At 32.6% G+C, this 19,011-nt stretch overlaps 1 protein-coding gene across 1 annotated transcript; it reads left to right on the top strand.

Moving 5' to 3' along the window:
* Window positions 1-791: 791 nt before the first annotated feature.
* Window positions 792-18,756, top strand: LOC143227418 (uncharacterized). The gene is made up of 3 exons (XM_076458871.1): window positions 792-1,192; window positions 1,531-1,902; window positions 18,576-18,756. The coding sequence occupies exons 1-3, from the start codon at window positions 792-794 to the stop codon at window positions 18,754-18,756; spliced, it is 954 nt and encodes a 317-aa protein (XP_076314986.1).
* Window positions 18,757-19,011: the final 255 nt, after the last annotated feature.

Raw genomic sequence — 19,011 nt, 5'->3', positions numbered from 1 at the left:
TGTATTTTTGACAGTTTATTCAAAGCAAATTTAAAGCTTAAATCTCGTAAATTTCAGTTTCCACAAAAAAAAGTTGAATATTTAAGTCACGTTCTAATTGCAGATGTAAAACTTAATTAAAAAACAAAACAACCAAAAGTTTGTGAAAATTATCTGGTACCAAGAAGTTGTTGTTGTTGTTTTTAATTCAGCACAAAGTTACATAATGGACAGTCTGTGCTCTACCCACTACGAGTATCGAAATCTGATTTTTAGAGTTTTAAATCTGTAGACATAACGCTGTGCTACTGTTGGGCGTACCAAAACGTAGAATATATTTGTGCATTTTGGGAATTGTGAGGTTTTTATAAAAATATATCTCACATTTTCAGGTCTAGCAACACACTTCACGGAATTAACTAAGAACGATGTAACATTTCAAAAGAAGGCGAAAAGCATTTTGAACGCTACTAGATGTTTTAAGCCCAGGTGCTACTAAATCATACGTTTTGAGTGTGGATATTTCACGTTTTGCTGTAGGAGCAATTTTATCTGAATTAAATGAAAATCGAAGAGAATGTTCTGTAATTAATCAGACTAAATAGCTATGGGAAATTGAAAGATTTTATGAAGACATTGAAAAGGCAATGAAACAGCTAAAATCACAAGATATTAAGATCATTATGGGAGACTTAAATGCAAAGGTTGGATAGAACAAAATAGACAAAACAGTGGGACCATTTGGAATCGGAGAGCTAAATGAAAGAGGAGAGAAACTTGTTGATTGGTGCAAAGAGCATGACATCGCTGTAATGAATACTTGGTTCAAGAATCATCCAAGAAGATGTTGGACATGGAAAAGCCCTGGAGACAGAGTGAGAAACCAAATTGACTTTATCTTGATGAAAAAACGATACCGTAACTCCATAACATCATGCAAATCTATGCCAGATGCAGACTGCAGCAGTGATCAAATCCCAGCCGTAGTAACCATGGTAGTTAAACTGAAAAAGTTAAAGAAATCCAAAAAAGAACCAAGACTACAACTGAACATTCTAGAAGAAGACGAAGAGCTGAAGAAGAAATACATCGTATGTGTGAAGAATAAATTTGATATCCTTGACAGTTTGAATACTGCTGAAGAAAAATGGCAAAAAATGAAGGAAAGCATCCACGAAGCTGCTAAAGAACATATTCCTACTACCAGAAAAGAGTAAACAAAAAATGGATTACTCCAGAAATCCTTAATCTAATGGAGGAGTGAAGAAAAGCTAAACCTAATAAGGAAAAATACCAAAAAATAAATAGACTTGTGAAGAAAAAATGCAATGTTGCCAAGGAAGAATGGATTAACACCCAGTGTACAGAGATTGAAAATAATAAGGTAAAAGACAGCAAATATATGCATAAGAAAATTAGTGAAGTGACAGGAAAGACTCCATCAGCAAAAACAGGATGCTTAAAATCTAAGAATGGAGAAATCTAGATGGATGAAAAAGATATACTTAACAGATGATCAGAATATATTGGGGAACTATATAACGACAACAGAAGCCCAACCCCACACATAGAAATAGACACAGAAGGCCTTCCAATTATGCCTGATGAAGTGGAACATGCAATGAAGAAGATACATAAAGGCAAAGCAGCTGGTCCAGACGACATAACCATTGAACTTTTATTAGCCCTAAAAGAAGTGGGAATCCAGGAAGTGACAAAACTACTGAACACTATTTATGACACGGGTGAAATACCGGAAGACTTTAAAAAATCAGTCTTTATTGCATTGCCGAAAAAGCCCGGAACAACTGACTGTGAACAGCACAGGATAATTAGTCTAATGAGTCATCTTACCAAGGTTCTCTTAAGAGTGCTTATGTCTAGAATGAGGAATGAGATAAGACCAGAGATTTCTGATACTCAGTTTGGATTTATAGCCGATAAAGGCACTAGAAATGCAATTTTCGCTCTAAACATGCTCATGGAAAGATCACTGGAAGTACAAAAGGTTTTATATCTATGTTTCATCGATTATTCTAAAGCCTTTGACAAAGTGAGACATGGTGACCTATTCGACATGTTGTCAGGCCTGAACATCGATGCTAAAGATCTAAGAATCCTTAGAAACCTTTACTGGCAGCAAATGGCAGCTATCAAAATTGAAAATGAATTGAGTGAATATAGACCAATTGAAAGAGGAGTGAGGCGGGGATGTGTATTTTCACCAGATATTTTAACTTATACAGCGAAATAATCCTACGAAACATCAATGAACATCAGGGAGTCAAAGTAGGCGGATGCAATGTCAACAACTTGCGCTACGCTGATGACACAGTCCTTATTGCGGACTCCGAACGAAATCTACAGACTCTCCTCACAACAACAGTAGACGAGAGTGAAGAAAAAGGCTTGCAGTTAAACGCAAAGAAAACAGATTGCATGGTTATCTCAAAACAATCAATTACACCCACATGTAGCATAACCGGCAAGGACGTGAGAATAAAACAAGTCCAAAGCTTCAAATATCTTGGATATACTATAACATCAAATGCAAAGAGTGACACAGAAATAAAGAAAAGAATTACAATGTCCAAGGATACTTTCTATAAAATGAAGCCCATATTCACAAACAGGAACATAACAAATGTCACTAAAATTAACACCTTGAAATCATATGTATGGTCTGTTTTCTTTCTTGGCTGTGAGAGCTGGACACTGAACAAAGATACAGAGAAGAGATTAGAAGCTGCTGAAATGTGGTTCCCTAGAAGGATGCTAAAAATATCATGGACTGAAAGAAAAACAAATGTGGAAGTCATGGAACTGGCAGGATAGAAAAGGTCCCTTATGAAAACTATAAGAAAGAGAAAAATGGAATTTCTAGGACACATCTGTAGGAAGAATGGGATAGAGAAACAGATGCTATGTGGAAAAATAGAAGGGAGGAAAAGCAGAGGATGTCAAAGAACTAAATATATCGACAGCCTCAATAACTATGTCACCAAGAACTGAATGAGCAACATCGAGTTGATAAGGAGGATTGACAACAGAGAGGTCTGGCATGCCATGGTCGTCGATGTCTGCCGCAGATTTGACACATGGAGAAGAAGAAGAAATAGCTATGGAAAGTTGAAATGTATTATTGCTCCATAACTGATGTATGGTATTATAATTTATCCCGAACGAGGCTTAAATTTATTATGTTATGTATTACGATTCCAAATAGTCTGAAACTTAGCTAAGTTTAAATTTAAAAGTTAATTAAATGTCAAAATGTATTAAATTTATGGTATCTACCAATATGATTGATACACACGGTTTCTTTCTTACTACAAATATATTTTAATATACAAATAACAATACAATTCATAATAATGGTTATTGCAAATAGTTATCACAAATAATGATTTATTTACAAACGTTGTACAAACTTACAAACAGTATTTAGTCTGCTCTTTAGTTTGTAACCGAATATTATGTCCATGGTTCACGATGAGCGAATGAATTTCTAGTTTTTATCGGTAATATACTTAACGGTTACCTAGCTAGCTTTCGCTGATAGCACGTGAATTTTTCACATCCGAAGTTATAAGATATCTTCGTAGAAATACAAACGTCTGATGGTACTCGGGTGAAGTTAAATGGTTGGTAATGTTCGAAATCTATAAATGTTACTGGTCAAATATCTGTAGTTCCCTATTAATAACCGTTAAACACAATTATGGTTTCAGAGATTTATAGTATACCAAATGTAGTAAACCAACAATATAGAACTGTCTCTCGGCGCGTTGGTTTATGAGGTCAAGGCAAGGTGCTAGAAATTTCAGTTGGCAATAATACGCAAGTGATTTCGTAAAACATATGTTGTTGATTCTTACACTCGAGAAAATCCTACCAATTTAGAGAATAGGCGAGAAATAATTTCTCAATAAACCTTCAACAGTACAAATTACATGCATTTCTAAACGTAAACTTAACTTTTACAAATATCGACATTAAAATAATTATATAATACTGGATCTATTACACTTAACAATTATGCTTAACTGTAGCACATAATATTAAGAACTTCAGATGTTATTTTTATGGTAAAACATTTTACCATCATCACAGATCACGTACCCTTTAGATGGCTGATGACATTAAAACCCCATTGTCTAGATTAGCTAGGTGGTCATCGCTAATTCACACATCGGATAAACGATAAAATAAAAGTGAAAACATAGAAGATAATGATAAACAATGAATTACCGAAATTTCAGAGTTAAATCTTTCAATCTATTAAGGTATAATTTTGCAGGTAAATATTTAAGATATGTCTTTAATTATTTTAGTGCTTTTAATTACGGAAACAGTGATCGAAATTGCGGTTAACAAGCTTCCTATAATTAATTATAATCAGATATATATGTAGTATTCCATATCATATTCTGAATTTATTTTGGAGATGAAACAAACAAAACACATATGTAAGTGTTATTCGTTGGAGGACTGTGATACTATAAACTTACTGCGAAAAGTATAACAAATCTCCATAATGGTTTTTAATCTTACTTATGCAGTAAAAGTTACGTTAACAAATAAATGACGTCTATACAGTGGTATTTAACATTATGCTTGATGATAGATAGATAGAGCGTTAATCGTAATTTACATGACCACATTATGAACTTATTCTGATTATTACTAGAAAAAAGTACAAAAAATAATATTCATTCGCTATTTGTTTTTTGTAAAATATTTAAGGTCATCCTGGAGTATTTACTTTATTATGTGTTTATTAAATATGCCCATAGATGGCAAGACTATATGGCTAACAGTTGTCATCTTAAGATCGGCAATAAAAGAATACATAAATGGCAACTATTTTCCAAAAGAGTTTAATCCTTCTACTAAATGTATCCTAGTAGCACAGCGGCATTTCTGCGGAACTCCCACCGCTAAAAACTTGGTTTCGATACCCGTGGTGGGCAAAGCTTAATTCTAAACAAACAAACCTTCTTCTAAATAAATGTTTCTTTGTTTCTAGTTGAACCACCAAGTTACATAATAGGCTATATATGTGTGACCTGTCCACCACGAATATTAATGCCCTTGTCTAGCGTTGTATGTCCTCAAACATACCGTTGACCACTAGGGGACTACTAAGTAACACGTGTGTGTGTGTTTTTCGTATAGCAAAGCCACAAAGGGCTATCTGCTCAGCCCACCGAGGGGAATCGAACCCCTGATTTTAGCGTTGTTAATCCGAAGACATACCGCTGTACTAGCGGGGGGAACTAAGTAACACACCTCTGCATCTTGCGCACATACACATGAAATTGAAACCTTATGTACATTAAATATATTTACAAAAGTTACGTTAGGTGTAAACATTTGCAGCAAGTAAAACACTTATGTCTGAAAGAAAAAAATAGAAATTTAAATATATAAAATGCTCGAAATGTATAATTTTAAGAATATTTAAAACTTATTTTATGTGTGCATTTCTTTGTTTCACAGTTCAAAGTCAACTTGGACAGTATTTTATAATATAGCACAGAAAACAGGTAAAATTATGTCTTTCTTATTTCAATACAAATTTGAGTGTTCAAGTATATTTTGAAACACAATAAACATATTTTCTCTCTAGCCATTTATTCACTATACGTAAAGTTCTTGTTTTTGAATTAAGCACAAAGCTACACAAGGGGCTGTCTGTGTTCTGCCCATCACGAGTATCGAAACCCGGTTTTTAGCGTTTTAAGTCCGTAGACATACCGGTGAGCCACTGTGGGGGCGATAAGTAGAGATTTTACTTTGTTTACACCTGTTAAGAAAATTCCCAAGCGAGGATATAGCAAAGGATTCTCTCAAACAACAAGTGACAGGTTTCAACGTCGTTCCTTTCCCTACACATAAGTCTCTGGGACGTCTTTATTTACAGTATTATATAAACAGCGGATACATATGTTATCAAATAATTAGTAATTTGTGTATAATACAAATATTAATAAAAGTTATTACACATTAGAGTTAAGTTTATGATTTATGTAGGTTTCTGTAAGAATGTTTATATCTGTTTACAACAATCTTATTACAAGTATTTAAGAAGAATAGTTTTCAATATACTTGAACTGCAATTGAGCAAAATGAGTATTGGATATACAAGACTGTTAATGTGAGAGTTATTTTTTTGTTTATTTAGTTATCAGTTATTATTTAGTTTAGTAACAATAGTGCTAAAAATAATTACATTAAAGGCGATTGTATTGGAAAAATTCGTTACGTAACTCTATAATGTGTAATGCAGTTGTTGTAATATAATGTTACATTATTCGAACCTTTGTATATTTTTCGTTGCACTAATTACGTGAGTATTGTTACATCATTTCGTCTCGTAGTTTGTAGAACGTTCTAGGCTAAAGTAGGACAACATATCTGTGTATAATTTATCAAGCGAGTACAAGTTAAGTTAGAAAATAGTTTGTTAGTGAAAATGAATTTACAGTGCGTGATTGTTAGTTTAGATGTCACGGGTGATATTTTAAAGGAGTTTCAAAATTAAACAAAGAGAAAAAATAATCAGTCTTTTCAAAGAGTGTTCCAAAGTAAATTAGCCCTCATGTGAGAGCTTTGACGAAATGGAGAAAATTATTTATTTAAAGTTCTGGATGCAATTGTGGTAAACAACAGGACAACAAGTGCATTTATCGCAGATTATGCAGTGAGAAACAGAGTAGAGAAAAATATTACTTTTTGTCAATTAGGTTTTAAGATCACTGAATCATCCTGTGTGTAGCTTTGATAATAAAATATAATTATTTAGAGTTTTAGATACAACTGTGATATCCTATAGTGTAAATAATATTTTTTAAATACCTTTGGCTTGTTTTGAATGCATTATTTTCAACTAAGTTGATTGTCTGCTGTCCATTTATTTTTTCGATTTTATCTCCAGACACCTAATGTAAAAAATCTAGTTCTACACAATAAGCTAACAATAAGTAATCTTCTTAAATGATAAAATGATAGTAGTGTATTAAGAAGAAGAAAATTATTACGACCCATAAAATGTAGTTATCTAAATAAAATTATTATTGCAATTGTTTTCATTGTTGATTAGATACTTGTGTATCATTTAGTAAAAAACAAAGGAATTCCAGTCAACATAGCGGTAAAAAGTCTTACTTTTTAAGTACCATGTTCAGTATAGTCAGGGTTCAACAATAACCCTAACTTCACAAATAAAATAATTTAAACAGAAATTTCTTTCATTTGCTAAGTTATTATCTTATTTCTCCGGGAAAAAGAAACTTTAATATTTAAAGCTCTGAATTAATTAACTAGCTCATTAAAATATGTGCTTATTCCCATTTAGTTAACTAACTAACTCGCTAACACAATAACATAATCTGACTAGCTAACACTCGCTTGATTCGTTTTCAATACATATGGCTCAAACCATGTAGAAAGTTAAGAAGATGAAAGCCACTAGCTCATTGCGTTAGATTAAACAGTTTCTTGAAATGTTTAGATTAAAAACTTGGGCATCAATATTTCCCTCTCTAGGCATGAGAAGACCCTTGAAAAGTCCTGTTACAAAAATAAAACAGGGGAAGTCATAGTTAATATTCGATAAATGATGATAAAATAATTCTTGAGAACTAACAACCTTAATATTCATAAATCTAAATATTATAATCATTAAAGTATTACGCAAATATCCAGAATTTGAAGTGCAATCGTACATTTTCTTAATAAAACAAAATTTCTTTTTCACTTATCACTAAATCATTTTAGTGCTTTTATTTTCTATATTTAAAGCGAAAAAATGGAATGAACTCTGATCCTTTTTAAGCAGTGGTCATTTTGTTAGTGTGGAGGATACGAAAGAGATTCCCTCCCTTATGATAAATTGGAAATGATCTCAACTAGGACCCCAGTCTCTTTAGTTGATTGATTTATACGTAGATAATTCCTCACAGAAGTTAATAAATGATCTGCTCTCCCGCTACTGCTCTTTCAATGAAAGAAAAAAGTCAATAACATTTGGTCAGGTTTCACGATCTTTATGGATTCAACTCTGTTGTGCTATAAGTTGGATGTCCTTAATGAATTGTGTTTGTATCCTTGTTGTTAGTAGTTTTTCAGCCTATGGTGCTCTAAATGGATAAAAATATTCCATTTTATTCGATAAATGTCAGTACAGAAAAAGTTCTTTAATAACTAAGCCAAAAATGTCCATAGAAAGTTTCTTTACACCGATGCTAGAACCCAAATTTGATTATTTCTGATTGAAAGTTAAAAAAAGAAGTTTATATGATGACAGGTATGGATAGTTATATGCTAGAATGTACCGACAGTGGACGGACAATTATTGTCATCGAATAACGTTCGAAAAGAAACGTGTAATCCAAAAATTTTAATCAACAAAAAATGTAAATGATGTGTACTAGGCTCATTTTGATGAATATTGCTAGAAGCACACTGATCAAAATTATTAGCGAAAAAGTATTTCAGTGACTTCAGCATAATATAGTAATATACATTCAATAACGAACCTTGTGTTAGTTATCAAATTAAACCAGTCTAAAATTCTCTTCCTTTCTCTCTTTATATATATATATATATTATTTACCTTGATATTAAAAGTTAAAATTGTCTTAAGGCTACTTATTTAGACCAAGACAAACTTCGATGTTATTGCTATAAAATGCCATTAGGCATAAAAGAAAGATAAAGTAATCTAATATATGCAGCGGCTTAGGTGATGATCGTAAAAATCAGTTAGAAAAACATTCTGAAATACTTGGTTCGTGTTGAATATCTACATATTTCAACTTAACCTTTAATTGTTTCAACGTCATAAGACTTTAATAACCTTTTTCCCCTTTGTGCCTTTTTCACTAAAAAAATTACAAATTTTAGCTCATTTTAATATTTGTGTTTTCTGTGTCCGTTTAAAATAGTTAGAAATCTAATAGATTTCCTAAAACTGGAAATATCAGCTTGAAACTGCTTGAAAACGAGTTTTTCTATGCCTCTATTTAGTGATAATAATCCTTATAGTCTCAGGTGATGCACATGGGTTTCATAGTCATACACTACAAAATTGAACCAAAACATTTTTTTTTTTTCAAACGAAAGCTCTTCCAAACGTGGTCACTTCCTTAGTGTCAATTATCCAACCATTAAACGATAAAATACTATAACTAGAGCACTTTAAATGGGCGGGCTTTTCTTCTTCAAGGGTAGATATGGTTATAGGTTTTTTGTCGTTTTATATTAAGAATTATTAAACCTACGTACTTTTTCTGATATCGTGCATTATCCAACTATGTTGTAGAAAAATGTTTTACATAATAAGAGCGACTTTGAACTTTCTTCTAGCTGCAACGTTGTGATTACGAGAAACCCACTTGAAGTAAACATGCATCTCAAGACAGCTGGTAAGGTTATTAAAACTTTTATTTAGATAACAACGTTTCGGCTTTCTTAGTTCATCTTCAGGTTAACAACTCAGTTGAAAACTCTCTCTTTGTTAACCTGAAGATGAATTAAAAAGGTCGAAACATTGTTCTCTAAATAAAAGTTTTAATACCCATACCAGCCGTCTTGAGATACAATACACCTTCTTGATATATTTTTGAGTGTAATTTTTCAGTTTCCATTATTAAGTAAGCTTGAACAAAGATAACTATATAACTAGTATGGATGAAAACACATTCAAAGCTTTCCATTATTGAATATATTGACTCATTGCTAGGTTTCGTTAAAAAATCAACTCCTTATCTCAATTGAGAGAGATGAAGTTTTATCAATCTCAAAACATTGTCTTTTTAGTTTATGCACTGTGACTAGTCGATTCATTTTGTTCTCGAATTGAATGTCAAGATAGTTTTTACATATATTGCAGTTTCTTGTGTCCTGTCATCCTTTGGAAGAAATTTATATTTCTTAAAGGCGTTTGTTTGTATATTGCAGTTTGCAATATACTATTTTAAGCTCAACTGAGCCACCTACTGTTCTGTGGGTTACAACTTCCTTTTTAAGATAAACAGCTGCTTAATTGATCATTTAAGTTGCTGTAAATCTCCTTCAAAGGTAGTAGATGTTTGTACACTATTTAATCTGATAATCCAACAGTTCCTGGTTGGTGTTTTTAGTTGTTTACCCACAGCTTTAATTGTTTTAAGTTTCGTTACTATGTAAAGAATATCCTTTAAAGATGTGCATCAACTTAAACTAATTTTCATATCTTCATCCACTATGAACTGATCACATGCTAACGAATCCATCATTTCACATAAAGCATCTGGATAAGACAAACGTGCAAGTGTGGATATATCACATCTTCCCTCCTTACTCTGCTACTAGAATCTTTAGAATCTTGCTTCTGATCAACCATTCTAAATCTGTATAATAAAGCAATCACTAACACTGATATGTTTTAACGATTCTCAATTAGAACGTTGTATAATGTTGTTATAGCTTATCTTTTAAATCTGCATCAAGATAAATAGTTTGCTGCTTACTACTGCATCCAATCATTTTGGAAATAATTTCAGACTGTACCTGATATACTTTCCACGATACTATTTTATTATAATCTATTGGTTTCTGATTAGTAGATGCTGTTCAAGTACCCTGCTATACTGTATAACTTAATGAAATTGTGGTGTAATTGAAGTAGTCAATAAAGGTCTTGCAGTCATAGAGGATAGAACAGTATTAGTAGCAGGTATAAACCAGAGGTGCTATGTTATTCATTATTGTATAGCTAACGGTGTTTCATATTGTAATTCTTGATCAGATGCGGACACATGTGTGGTTGGTTGAATCCTTGCCAATTTTTCAAACTACAATCTGAATATGTGCTATGTTATAGTTTCATCAAATTGATATGAGGTCGTTATTCTTACGTAACATGTATGTCTAATTATTAATAAAGATTCTCTTAGAGTCCTGTCTTTTATTATTCTTGATCGTCTTTACATTGTTACATCATTTTCTAAATTTCAATCGTTGTTCTAATAAGTGTATGTATCTTGGAGTTTTATCTGTAGTTTACTTAGCATCGTTAGAAGGTGAGGTATTGAAAATTATGAATACGTTAAATGAAAAACGGTGGGGAATAGTTAGATTTTTTTTATCGCAACAAAGTTTTCTCCATTTTCTTCTTATTTGTTTTACACTCTTCTTCATTACATCATTATTTATTTTACCCCTTATTGTGACTTAAATTTTCTTTTTCATACTTTTTTCCGTAGCTGGCCCCTTTATTTCAACTTGGGTGTTTTATACTTGGAAATATTTTTTGATTATTCAAAATGTTAGATAATTCAGTAACTTAATGTTTATAAAATTTGATAAATTGTTTTTGTTATACTAAATGCTATAAACGCATAATCGAGTTTTTATAGTTATATTTAATGAGACAATAAACATTTTCAATCTAAGAACAAAATATGTTCGACATCCCAGTTAGACAGACCAATTTAATATTTTAATGTGTCACAAGTACGCGAAGTGTGCCAAAGAATTTTCTTTGTAATTCCGCTGTTGCTAACGTTTGATGCCCCTAAGATTTTAAGTCTTGTTTTTCTTTTCCATCTGAATGCAAAATGTTTTCGAAAAAAGGAAGCTCTACATTTTTATGTGTGTAAACAAATATTAGGTTTAGTGAAGAAAGCTACCGCGTGATGACAGCACCAGAAATGAAAGGCACCTTCATGATCAATATGCATGTAGTACTGCCTATGTAGGTATGGCTCGGATTGTTCATCAAAATAATATTTTAAGTAACTACGCTATTTCAGTTCTACTATTTTTCTTTTTTTTATTTAACTACAATTTAAATATGAAATACTGCTCCGTTATTTTTTGAAGCGTAAAGATCCTACTGTCAGTAACACTACTTACTGCAAAGCTACATTATATGTCTTCTTATTTTGTTGATAAATAACAACTTGAACTTATAGTTAGCGTTATACTGAAGTAGCATATTTATCATTCTTACGAAGTCAACAGTAAAAATTCAAGAGCTACCTTAGTTGCACATGTGATTTTTTTAACTGCAAATTCGGTAAACTATATAAATGTTTCGTGCCTAATATAAATCTGCGAAACACTGCTTTCACACCTTATTTTGGTCAATTTCATGTTCGATAAACTGTATATTTTGTGAAATACATAAATATGAATACTTTCTAATGAAGTATAGACTAGGCTCAACATTACTTTTTATAACACTTATTTTTTGTGTGCGAAATATTTCTAATACTTTTTTGTGTACATGCGCAATGCTATAATTTTATTTTAATGCCTTTAGCGATGTACACTCAAATTTAATCATTAAAGTTATATTTTGATATGAGGTAATTTATTGTGGTTGTTATCGTACTGAGTATACTGTACTTTTATCAACAGTATGACACGGTAGTACAGGATTATGTAAGTGTATTGTGACATTTATTTATTTTAAGCAAGTATATTCTGATCAATAACTATATACCTATCAGACATGTGGCAGTACTGCCTGTGTAAAGATAACTCAAGCGTGCTCATTGATATGGCATTTTAAATATTTTTCAACAGATTTTAAAAGCTTTATAATACTATACGGTGTTTCCTTATGTAGCAACATCTATATAATGACTAGGCCACAAGTTTTGGGAGTATCTGTAAATTTCATTGCAAAAAGTTTCAATTTATTGTACCTCTTCTTTCTGCCTCTTTTTTATTACATGGCAACTCAAAAAACCAAAAGTCGAAAACTTTTAACCTATTGAAACATTTTAAAATCCACCAAGTAACACTGTGTGGAATGTTATAGATTGTTCTGCATTTAACACGTTGGCCACCAACCCTATTTTGCCGATACTTTCCAGGGTCCCAGTAGTCATTTTAGAATTATTTTTTTAGGAACAGTGTATATGTAGCCGTTGTGTCCTAACCAATAAGTGGTCCTTTAAAAAGAAAATAGAACAAGACCTACCGGTGGGTCGTGTGGGAGCCAACGTGTTAATATACGAAGCAGTATGCAAATATTTTCATTTGATTGTTTGTTGTTATTGAAATTCGGAAATTCATTCAGGTGATTAATAATTGATATAAAAGAGAGAAAGCTTTTATTAAGGCCCAACAAGCCAGAGTTATTGCGCACTTAAGAAAATTAACTTCTAATTAATAACATGTTATAATCTCCAGCTCATGTTTATAAGTATTAACATTTAGCAGTTAATCCCTTATCAGCTTATTTAAATTTATGTATGCGTGTTTTAAATTCTAGTCGACCTCGGTGCTAGATGGATTTAAACACAAAAATTAATTAGAATTAAACCAGTCTAGCTTAAGCTCATATGTAAGAACAACCCAAAGTTAAATAATACTTTGGATTGTGTTAAAATATAGTACGAAACGTTATATTAACTATGTTCTCAATTATGTGTATATTCTAACAAGAGGTCGATCTCAATCCCCTCAATATTAAGTTTATATACAAATATAAGAGTGTTAACGTAATCGGAATTTGGTGAGCTTTTTCCAGCGTAAATGTTTACCTATTCAATGATTTCATCTGAGTAGAGTTATGTTATTTGAAAGCTTTCAGTGAATTCATTTTGATATTTGTGTTATACTGAAAAAATTATGAAGTAAATTTATCCTCCTATGAAAATTCGACTATTTTGTATCATCAATTCTTTATTTTCAATTTGAAAACAGTTTATATAAGAATTAATTGAATCATATATTAATATAATTAATATTTTTGTGATAACTAGAGAGAGAGGTGAAAATAAGAAATTAACTAACCATTTAGATAAAATTTAATTTATTCAGTAAATCATCTGGATCCAAGTATACCATAGAACTTGTCAAAAATATAACCATGTGGATGAGGACAAACTACGGTAAAAGATAAATTCTGTTCTCGAAAATAGTAATGACGTTTCACGAATTTGATAGTTAACCACTTTGTTCTGTTCCTCGTACCACTATTTTTTCAATATTTCAATATTTTCACTTCTTTCAATTTATCACACAAACAACTGTTAATATCACTTCTTTGGAAAAGTTACTGAAGGCTTAGTTAAATTTAAGGGTTTTTTTGTTTTTAAGCAGCGTTCTTTAAGTATTATAAAGCTTTTAAAATCTGTTGAAAAAATATTTAAAATGCCATATCAATGAGCACGCTTGAGTTATCTTTACACAGGCAGTACTGCCACATGTCTGATAGGTATATAGTTATTGATCAGAATATACTTGCTTAAAATAAATAATTGTCACAATACACTTACATAATCCTGTACTACCGTGTCATACTGTTGATAAAAGTACAGTATACTCAGTACGATAACAACCACAATAAATTACCTCATATCAAAATATAACTTTAATGATTAAAAAATAGTAATGACGTTTCATGAATTTGATAGTTAACCACTTTGTTCTGTTCCTCGTACCACTATTTTTTTCAATATTTCAATATTTTCACTTCTTTCAATTTATCACACAAACAACTGTTAATATCACTTCTTTGGAAAAGTTACTGAAGGCTTAGTTAAATTTAAGGTTTTTTTTTTTTTTTTAAGCAGCGTTCTAAAACTTCCCAAAACATTTAGGTGGTATTAAATTTGGGAGTATGAGAGACTCGAAACCAGATCTGGTTATCAGTCTCTTATATCTGCTAGTTATAACTTGAATTGTGACATGATGCGTTGCCTTTCTGAAATAGAAGTGATGACCCTTCTTCACAAAATTCCGCCAATGTATTTATCGCATCACTATCCAGTTGTTAAAATATAACAAGTATTAACATTTTTCGTAATTATTACATACAAACACAGTTAAAACCAGATACACTTGTATCTTCACCACTTTTACAGTGTGTCTATGAGACACATTCCATATTGCAAGTTTACTCTAACTGGTAATTATTCAGAACTACTGACCTTTGTAAACTAGCCCGACGTGTTTCACCATCTCATATTTCTCCCTTTATTTATGCTCTTTTCACTCTTATATTATTGTCTCGTTTATCTAATGGTTGCTCATTCTTTTCGTGCATCCGTACTTACATTACTCTCTTTTCCTACTGTTTTTATATATTTCTGTTAGTTTATTTGAAATCTTTTCTATTCCGCTTCTCGTCAAATACGTTCTTTAATTTCTTATTCCATCTTCTTCATGTTTTTTTTTTCCTTTATTTTCCTGTTCCATACCTATTGATACACTTAGTTCATTATTTGGTACAAATCAATCTTATACTTCAAATATACCTATTTATCTCTTCGCTTTTTTCACTATATATTTTTTGCACTATTAAAAGTCTACTTCCTTTTTCATACCTTTTCTTGCTACAATTCAAGATTTGAAGTCCATTTTTTCTGACCCACCTCAAAATGTTTATCGGCCCGGCATGAGCAGGTGGTTAAGGTACCCGACTCGTAATCTGGGGGTCGCGGGTGCGAATCCCCATCACACCAAATATGCTCGATCTTTTAGCCATAGATGCATTATAATGTGACGGTCGACCCCATTATTCGTTGGTAAAAAAGTAAACCAAGAGTTGGTGGCTGCCTTCCCTCTAGTCTTACACTGCTAAATTAGGGACAGCTAGCGCAGATATCCCTCGCGTAGCTTTGCGCGAAATTCAAAAACAAACAAAAATCTCTGTATACCCTGTAGAGAAATACAGTAGCGAAAGAATATACAATGTCATTGGCTTAAACTGATAATAGCTAAGGCTTATTGACCCATTAGTTCTGGAATTATAGTGCGTAACATAGGTTCTATATCTTAAATAATGTCTTTCTAAATATGTAAAGCACAAAAATCTGTGTGTATCTCTGTCTGTTTAACTGCCTGTCCATTATCTAACTATCTCTAGCTCACTTAATCGAATTTTATAGGATGATAGTTTGGATCAAGGGGCATGTTAATGGAGTATTCACAACTCTTTTTCACCCCGTTGTTGCTGTCATTGAGCATTTATCATACTGAACATAAGTTAACTGCTTTTATAGGTGGCGCTTCATCCTTGCACAAAAACGTTTTTAATATTTTTTTATATAATAAACTATATATACAGTGTGGGGGAGGGCACTAGAGGTGTATATGGAGAAATGTAGTGAAAGAAAATTGCAATAATAAATCAACTCAACTGAAGTTTCTACCTTAACAGCCACAATAAGGTTGATAGGAAGAGCTGTTTCTTAAGTTTTAACTACTTCCTACTTTGACACTGGCCAGGTGAGTTAAGGCGTTCGACTCGTAATCCGAGGGTCGCGAGTTCGAATCCCCTTCGCACCAAACATGCTCGCTCTTTCAGCCGTGGAGACGATATAATGTGACAGTCAATTATTCGTTAGTAAAAGAATAGCCCAAGAGTTGGCGGTGGGTGGTGATGACTAGCTGCCTTCCCTCTAGCCTTACACTGCTAAATTAGGGACCGCTAACGCAGATAGCCCTCGAGTAGCTTTGCGCGAAATTCAAAAAACAAACTTTGACCCGTACGATCTTACAACTTCATCCCTTAAATCTGTAGGTAGTAACCTTCAGTTAATTAACTACGTGAAACAATATGAAGAGATGTTTAGAGCTTGGTATTTAAAAAGGTAACAGAAAGCACCCTACCGACATTGCATTTTCGCTACCTCTTTCTACAAAGTCACCTTGACCATTGCACTGTATATACTGGGTTTTAATTATATGCATAGCGAGTTCTTACAGCTTGTAAAAACCTATGGTGAGGTAATAATGAATATTGTAATGATTTATTTCGAAAATAAATTGTGTAAAATTTATTTATTTATTTGTAATTTATCATAAGTTCAAAACCTGGACAAAGGACGAGCACTTCTTTTTGTTTCTTATAAACTAGCATTGGAAAGTATAAACTTCCAACAAACAAGGGCAACTATCGTCACATTAAAAGGCTTCTGATAAACACTTTTATTCAGGACAGAATTATAGTCTGTTCTTTCAGACATGATATGACATATACTGGTGGATAGGACATTCTTTTTTCAACATGCGAGTGACGGGTTCAAATCTCTTAACCGAAAATGCTTGCATTGTGACGAGTAAGAGAGCAGGTGACGGCGAATGCCATTTTTTATTTGTAAAGAATAGCCAGGAATTGGCGATGGGTTATCTAATCTGTCACTTTCCGCCAAATTACACCAGAGTTAGTTACATTGAATGTCCTTAACCTTGAACTGACATTTAGAGAAACGGCAGTTATTTAATGCATCACCAAACACCATCTCCAAATCTTGGGCTACTTTAATCGAATAGTGGGACTGGACCCTCAATCTTACAACGCGCCCAAGGTTGCAATGTGTGAAATGCTGTTTTGCGACAAAATGATGTGGATAATAAACACTCGGTTTCATCAAACTGGCACAATAACCACTAGATCAAGCCAGGTCAAACACTTTCAGATAATTTAGTTTATGAATGCGTGCTTCATAAGCTTTTATAAGAAAAACAAACTCGTCTACTGGATTTATTTTGAATTTGATATTTCTTAGCAATAATGTATCGTAAAACTTCTTTATTTCTTGTTCTTATCTTATGCCTTCCTTAAAATATACTCGTTTCCTTCCATTACTTATCAAGAAAACTGTGGTATGTAATCTTATCCAAAAGCTTGTGGTATGAGTGAAATCTATTTCGTGCAAAGATTGTTATGGCGATAGAGGTAATGGAGAAAATCTCAAACAATAATTCTTATTGAAATATTTGCTGTTTTTGTGGCAAAGCCATTAGATTTACTAAAACTTTTCACACTTTCAATATCTATTTCGATTTTCGCGGAACCAAAGATAAGAAGGAGTTTTATTCCCTGGGAAGCAGAATAAAAGCTTTTATACGTTGGGCGGAAACTTCAATTTCATCGATAAACAGCGATAAGGACTTTTGATCTTAAGATGTAATAGTTTTTCGCCTAGAAGACATACGAGAGTATGGTAAGCTGCCGTTTCATGTCACTTGATCTCTAGATTTCTTCTTCACGTAAGAGAAAAAGCTTTGTCCTAGAAACGTAACTTTTATATATTAACTTTAGACATGAAATGTTTATATATATTAATAATCTTTGATAGACTTAATTCAATTTGATAACTAAATATATTACTTATTATAAAAGATACCTAACAGTTGAGATTGGTGTAGAAATGTGTTTAACGGTTACAGTTATCTTTTGTTAAGGGTACCTAAAAATATGGAACATGAATGCTTGTCATTGTAACCCTTATAAAAGCCCAAAACTACTTCGTCTTACCAGAAGTAGTGTCGTTTTTGGGATAGGATAAGTTTATATGCACATTTATTGGCTAAATGAAGTTATTATCAAAGTCATATAAGTTAAAAGAGATGAATTGATAGCATTAAATGTAAACCAGTTCGTTTCTTTACTAGTTTTTGTTTTATTTATTTTAGAAGCTCCAGTTATCATGGAGGTATCAGAGGAGCACGTAAGGCATATTATGTTTTACGAGTTCAGAAAAGGGAAACGTGTTACCGAAGCTACGCGAATACGACAATAACATTCTAAATGTGAAGAAGTGTGAAAGGCAGTCCAATAAGTTTACAACTGGTGACTACAGTTTGACGGATGCAGCTCACACTGGGCGCCCTGTTGAGTTTAATAATGACCTGCTTTTAGCAACACTTGAGGAAGATTGTGCTGCAACTCTTGAAGAATTAACCCAGAAATTTTATTCATCTCCTTCCACTGTTCATCGACAATTGCAACAACTATGTAGCGCTTCAAAGTTTGGAAAATGAGCACCACATGTGTTTTGAGCTGATACTCTGAGAGAAGGAGTAGACATTTGCACACCTCTTCACTCTCGTGAACTTCTAGCTTCGTTTTCCAACCGCCGAGTGACTGGCTATGAAAAATGGGTACTTTATCAAAATATTAAGCGCCACCAACAGTGGGTTAGTGCAGGAGAACCAGCTACACCACAGCCAAAAGTGAACCTGCACCCTAAGAAGGTTTTGCTTACTGTTTGGTGGGATAAAAGTGGTGTAATACAC

Source organism: Tachypleus tridentatus, chromosome 9, assembly GCF_004210375.1.
Source record: "Tachypleus tridentatus isolate NWPU-2018 chromosome 9, ASM421037v1, whole genome shotgun sequence".
NCBI classification, from domain to species: Eukaryota; Metazoa; Arthropoda; class Merostomata; order Xiphosura; family Limulidae; genus Tachypleus; species Tachypleus tridentatus.
This window is presented reverse-complemented; position numbering and strand designations above follow the sequence as displayed.

Excerpts from the sequence above, each read along its gene's own strand:
- LOC143227418 (XM_076458871.1), top strand. The coding sequence starts at position 792 with ATGAATACTTGGTTCAAGAATCATCCAAGAAGATGTTGGACATGGAAA. Across the intron at positions 1,193-1,530 it reads ATTCCTACTACCAGAAAAGA|AAGCCCAACCCCACACATAG; the intron begins GTAAACAAAAAA and ends TAACGACAACAG. Across the intron at positions 1,903-18,575 it reads CCAGAGATTTCTGATACTCA|TTTGACGGATGCAGCTCACA; the intron begins GTTTGGATTTAT and ends TGGTGACTACAG.